Genomic DNA, 6303 nt, shown 5'->3' with positions numbered 1-6303 from the left:
AGTTAAATCGATAATTTTTTTCACCTTCTAGTTTAATATTTACCATTAAATAAACTTTATAATTAATGTACGGAACGTGATAGAGATATACTGAACAAACTACTGCACATTGTACAGAAGTAGGGTAAATAAGACCACGAGTACACTTTGATCTTGCGTGGTTTTATTTTTAGTATTGGAATATAATTTTCATGTTCTAACTAAACCCTCTTATTTTAGAAAAAATATATTCTCACACACATAAATTTTTACATTTATTTAATACCATTCTTTCTTATTTTTTATTTTCTTATTTCTTGAAAAATATAAAAATTTATTTTTTTATGACTATTTTATTGTATAAATGTATGTCACTGTTATTCTTTATTTTAATTTACGCGTTTTTAGTACGAAAATTCTCTCTCTGTTTTCTTCTTCTTCTCCATGCGTACAGTCCCACCACCATTGTTAAACGAACAGTCTCCACGATCAACGAACCCACCAAACCTTAATTCTCTCAAACTCCACATTTGAACTTAACTAGAAGATTTCCGAAGCAAGAACTTCCCAATTCAAGCTCATCCACGATCCATTCTCACGGTTATCACATGCAATGTTTTGACCTCGAGTCATTACATTACCACATTGCGTGCTTTTTTCGTAACCAAGGAAAACCGAATGGGTCTCTGCACTTCCAAACCCACTCTCTCCTCTACCCAATCCGCCACTCACTCCCCCACTCTACATTCTCAAGATGTTGCCGTCGCAGTCACTCACAGTCACATCCCCGAACCTCACTTGCGCAGCACCGATGGCGAGAGCCAAAACCCTAAGGAGCTCGAGAACGGTAAGAGATCTCCCTTCTTTCCATTCTACAGTCCGAGTCCGGGCCGCTACGTGTTACCCGTCTCGCCCCGCCGCTTCTTCAAGCGATCGTTTCTGTCGCCCTCGCCGGCAAAGCACATAAGGGCGGCTCTGGCGCGGCGGCACGGGTCGGTGAAACCCAACGAGGCTGCCATACCTGAGGAAGAGGGGTTCTCTGTACTGAACAAGACTTTTGGATTCTCCAAACATTTCGGAAATAAATATGAAGTTGGAGATGAGGTTGGGAGAGGGCATTTTGGATACACTTGTGTTGCTAAGGTGAAGAAAGGAGTGGTGAAGGGGCAAGAAGTGGCCGTTAAAGTCATTCCAAAAGCCAAGGTTTCCACCAAAATTCACATGCAATTTATAAGTAGTATTAGTTATGGTTATCATTTTATTACCCTAATAATTTTAAGCTTTTCACTGTTAGTTTTTGAAAATTGTGGTTGAATTGTCATTCCTAGCTAAGGTTTTAAATTATGTCTTATTATTGGCAATGTGGGGAATTGTGCACAAATGTGGCTTGTGATGCAATTGTGGTTGTAGAGAATCTAAAAAACCTTGTGGCCGAAATCATGGTTGGGGACCGTTTTCTATAACCTTACTCCTTACTGTTAGTTTTATTGATGTTTGTATATGTGAGTACGTGATTTAGTTTGGGTAGTTAGTATTGGGGATTTTACTGGGTGCATGGGGCTGTTCGATTGTGATGGTCATGCATTTCTACTTTTCCATATCAGTTTATGCTGTCTAAAACAGTACTGATTTCTTAACAAATATGATAAAATTTTGAGGCAAAGAAAAAGACCGGCTGAAACTTTCCAATGCTTGTTTAGACTTGGGATGTAAAAGAGAGTTCCACTTGAATGGTTGCATTGCTTATAGTCAAGTATGGATCTGTTGTTTTGCTACAATTTGAGTTGAGTAAAGTTCTTACATTTCTTATTGTTATCTTTGTTTTATTATTTTCCTTTTAAGCTACTTTGTTACTGCCACAGTCGCATGATTTTTGGGTCTTTAATGGGAATGGATCCACATTCGTAGTAGATTTTCGTAATAAAGTTTATGTCTACTATGAAGGGAGATGTAATAAAGTTTATGTCTACTATGAAGGGAGATGTAGACATAAACTTTATTACGAAAATCTATTACGAATGTGGATCTACTATATCCAGTATCTCAGAATTTGTGATCTAATGTTGTCTGTATTCCTTTTACTTGTAATATATTGAGGTAAACCTCCCTAGCCTCTTTGAGTTATATTAATAAATTTATTTTTTATGAGAATAAAGCAAAGTCACACTTATATTTACTAATTAATGTACATAATTTATTTTAATTGCAGATGACCACTGCAATTGCTATTGAAGATGTGAGAAGGGAGGTAAAAATTTTGAGAGCTTTGACTAGGCACAAGAATCTAGTACAATTCTATGATGCATATGAAGACCATGATAATGTCTATATAGTAATGGAGTGAGCTTCAATTATGTTGCTTGTTTAAGTTAAATGCTCTAGTTATTGGTTTTGGCAATTTGATTTGGAATACGAAGATAACTTGTCCTCGTTTATTGGATACGCAAGGACAAGTGTAATGAGTTTTGTATTAACAGCTTTTTCTTTAAACTGTTATGCATCTTCTAGGTTGTGTGAAGGAGGAGAGCTGTTAGACAGAATATTGTCAAGGTATTCATTTATTTCAAATGAACATGTGAATTTTTAAAATTTGGATGCCACTGATGCCAATTGGGGATGAATGGAAGTTATTAGTGGCAAAATATTGAGCATAACGAGTATAAGATATCTCTTTGCTCTTTCAGAGGTGGGAAGTACACAGAGGAAGATGCAAAAGTTGTCCTTAGACAAATACTGGATGTGGTTGCCTTTTGCCATCTTCAGGGTGTCGTGCACCGTGATCTTAAACCTGAGGTGAAGTATATGTGTGGTTTTTTGAGATTTCTTCTCCCCACCCCACCCTTTTCTGTTTCACAATATTGAACTCAGCTTCTTAGACTACGTAGTCAGATGTATGGAGTATCTTTTTCATTAAAGAACGACCTTTCACTTTTATGATCGAAAAATTATTTATCTTTTTGAGGTGTAGAAAAAGAAAACAAAATGGAAGCTATGGGAAAGGTTTTATTGTCTGTAATTATAATCTTACTCATTTATCTTGTGTTTGTTTAAGATTTCGTAACAAATGCAAAAGGGGAAAACACAAATTTTAATGCGCCATTCCTAGCTTTTTGAGGGCATTTATGAGAAGGAGCATAGTGTTCCTTTTATTCAATATTGGTTTGTGGTCATAATCATCTAGCACAAATAGCAATACGATGCTTGCGATTTTGATTGATTTGGCATATGGGACTTGTCCTCTGATTCTTATCAAGAACAACTTTTCAAAATGGCTAATTTTTGGATCAGAACTTCTTGTTCACATCCAAGGACGAGAACTCAATCCTGAAGACCATAGACTTTGGGTTGTCAGATTTTGTTAAACCAGGTATATTTTTATTCCTTTTAAATATGTTATGTTATTTATTATCTTGGAGTTGCTTTATTTCTTGACTTTTCATTGTTCTTTACAGATGAAAGACTTAATGATATTGTTGGCAGTGCATACTATGTGGCACCCGAAGTTCTACATAGAGCTTACAGTACAGAAGCTGATGTATGGAGTATTGGAGTGATTGCATATATTTTAATATGTGGCAGTCGTCCCTTTTGGGCCCGGACCGAGTCTGGTATCTTCCATGCCGTGTTAAAAGCTGATCCAAGTTTTGATGAACCTCCTTGGCCTTCTCTGTCAGATGAGGCAACAAATTTTGTTATGCGATTACTAAATAAAGATCCACGGAAAAGAATGTCTGCAGCACAGGCACTATGTGAGTTGTCTCAGCAATGATTGCTGGTTCTTGTGCCTGTATTTATATTTGTTACTTACAACAATTGGGCACCTCAGGTCATCCATGGATTAAAAACAAGGATGTGAAAGTACCTCTGGATATTCTAATATTCAAGCTCATGAAGGCATACATGCGTTCTTCATCTCTACGGAAAGCGGCTTTAAGGGTATGTCTATTTATGTAAAATTTTGTCTGTATTTAACAGTTGATGGTGATAAAAAAAATAGAACCTCTTGTTGAACTGTATGTCCCATTTTCCTTTGTCATCATCTCTATTGATTTTCATTTGTATGGTTTTGTTCTCCGTGGTCTCTTCTTCTTCACCTATTAATGGATATACTACTTATCTAAGATTTTGGAGTTAATGTTTCTGGATAAGCGATTTTATTATTCCCCAATTCATCTCAGTAGCAACCCTGTCAATTATTTTACAATGTTTCATAATTGTAACGGTTTCCTTTCTAAAATGTGTGGCGTGACTAAAGAGCATTGGTTCTTTCCTTCATTTTGGTTGTTCCTGCTGCCTTTTCTTTATTGATTACACTATATTTTCTTCTGAACAACTTACTGAAATTTTTCTTCACGGGCACTGGATCAGGCTCTGTCCAAGACATTAACTGTGGATGAGCTATTTTACTTGAGGGAGCAGTTTTCACTTTTAAATCCAAGCAAAAATGGCTCTATTAGCTTGGAAAATATCACAGCGGTCGGTTATGTTTCAATTATTTTTAAGATATTAAGGGATGGTATTTGTCATCTCACAATTTTTGGGTTGCTCAGGTCTTGATGCTGAGTGCAACAGATGCTATGAACGAGTCACGCGTACCTGACTTTCTGATATCAGTTAAGTACTATGATTTAGCCATAGAAATTATTCAAATGGCATTCTGTAGCTGTAGTAGTTATTGATTACGAATAATATGGGTGGCAGCTTAATGCATTACAATTTAGAAGGATGGATTTTGATGAGTTCTGTGCGGCTGCGCTTAGTGTTCATCAACTTGAAACACATGACCAGTGGGAGCAACGCGCACGTAATGCTTACGAACTTTTTGAAAAGGACGGAAACAAGGCCTTAGTCATTGACGAACTAGCTTCGGTATGTTTTATTTGACTACGATGAATTGATGATAGTTTATGCATACATACCTATTTCAAACTTTCGCGGTGTTGCAGTGTGATTTAAATATATTAATTTTCTTCATTCCTCATGATAACGAGTTACATTTACATAAGGCCTAGTTGTTTCTGAATCAAAAAGAACAGCAATTTCAATATCAGTGCAAAAATATAAGGCATAAAACTAGTTTCAGTTGATGTATGTCCATGTTTGCCTTTTTATGACGGGATAATTTGATTTAACTTGGGTTCATTTGAACAGCGATTTAACTTAGTTTTATCTGAATAATAACCAGGTGCTTGGGCTTGGTCCATCTGTCCCTGTTCATGCTGTTCTCCATGATTGGATTCGGCACACTGATGGAAAATTAAGTTTCATTGGGTTTGTCAAACTGTTGCATGGCCCATCTAGAAGTCTTGCAAAAGCTCAATAGAGATCTAAGAAGTTTAGCAAAATGTCCAAGGTTGCTTGATAAACTACGTGATGATCTATCTGGCTTAGAAAATTGCTAAAAGAATCATTACAACCATATCTTCAGGTGGTTTTCTTTTTTCACATTGTGGCTCAGCATATACCTTTATAGAATTATCTCGTTCTTTCACCACTTGAGGCAAACCTGCTACAGGCTATTGTATTTTCCACTGTAAAGTTGTAGTAGTGTATTGAAAGGCTAATCTCTAATCTGTAACTTCTTAGAAGATAAACAATGGAGGTGTGTCATTCTTGTGATCTTAATTTTTTTATTCATTATCAATATTTTGTTTTTATTTGAATAATTCTCTTTTAATTATTAATGTTATTATGCTAAAGAAATACGTAAATATTAATAAAAATTAATAACATAATGGTTAATTATATTAAAAATATAATTAATTATACTTGTGTACATTGTCAGAGCACATTTAAAACGCATCCAAACTCTCTGAACGGACGTCAGGTGTCAAGCGAAGAGAATTGGGAAATCAGATAGTGGAAGACAGGTGTCGGCAGATGAGCGGACGTTCGTTTGACGTGGGAAGCAAAACTGAGTTATGGAAAAAATTCACGTCACACTCTCTGCATGCACCTTCTTCCTCAAACTCGGATAATTTTCATTTCTCCTCCTTCTCTCTAAAAGCTCTCCCTTCTCTCTACCAAATCTCACATTTTCTCTTCTCCGATCACCGTTCAGGCACCGTAGAAGCACTTCCGGCGTCCAGAGCTTCAGTTTGAACCGATCGGTTTCGAGTTCTGAACTGGTAAGTTCTCATTGTCTTTAGACGTTCATTTTCTGGCACATGTAAACCAAGTTCTGGTTGCATGATTTCATCTCGTCTGAGCCATTGTTGGTTTTCTGTTTGGTTTAGTTTTGGAGAATTGTTGAGTGCTGAGGGTAGAAGAAATTTTAGTAGGACGAACCTTAATTCTGCTTCTAGGACGTTCGTTCACGCTCAG

General features: G+C 36.5%; 1 protein-coding gene across 2 annotated transcripts; it reads left to right on the top strand.

Moving 5' to 3' along the window:
- The first annotated feature begins 379 nt into the window (after positions 1 to 379).
- Positions 380 to 5623, top strand: LOC108334552 (CDPK-related kinase 5). 2 transcript variants are annotated; one of them, XM_017570388.2, is made up of 11 exons: positions 386 to 1182; positions 2189 to 2319; positions 2488 to 2529; positions 2664 to 2772; positions 3268 to 3346; positions 3432 to 3728; positions 3806 to 3915; positions 4348 to 4455; positions 4530 to 4592; positions 4681 to 4848; positions 5165 to 5623. In XM_017570388.2, exons 1-11 carry the CDS (start codon positions 658 to 660, stop codon positions 5300 to 5302), a joined length of 1770 nt encoding a protein of 589 aa, XP_017425877.1. In that variant the 5' UTR covers positions 386 to 657; the 3' UTR covers positions 5303 to 5623. The 2 variants fall into 2 exon arrangements, with proteins under 2 accessions (XP_052725780.1, XP_017425877.1); XM_052869820.1 differs by lacking the exon at positions 4348 to 4455 and having other exon boundaries at positions 380 to 1182.
- The last annotated feature ends 680 nt before the right edge of the window (positions 5624 to 6303 follow it).

The sequence above is a fragment of the Vigna angularis genome, chromosome 10 (genome assembly GCF_016808095.1).
Source record: "Vigna angularis cultivar LongXiaoDou No.4 chromosome 10, ASM1680809v1, whole genome shotgun sequence".
Classification (NCBI taxonomy): domain Eukaryota; kingdom Viridiplantae; phylum Streptophyta; class Magnoliopsida; order Fabales; family Fabaceae; genus Vigna; species Vigna angularis.
The sequence above is the reverse complement of the archived record's forward strand: the minus strand, read 5'-3'. Positions and strand labels throughout refer to the sequence as shown.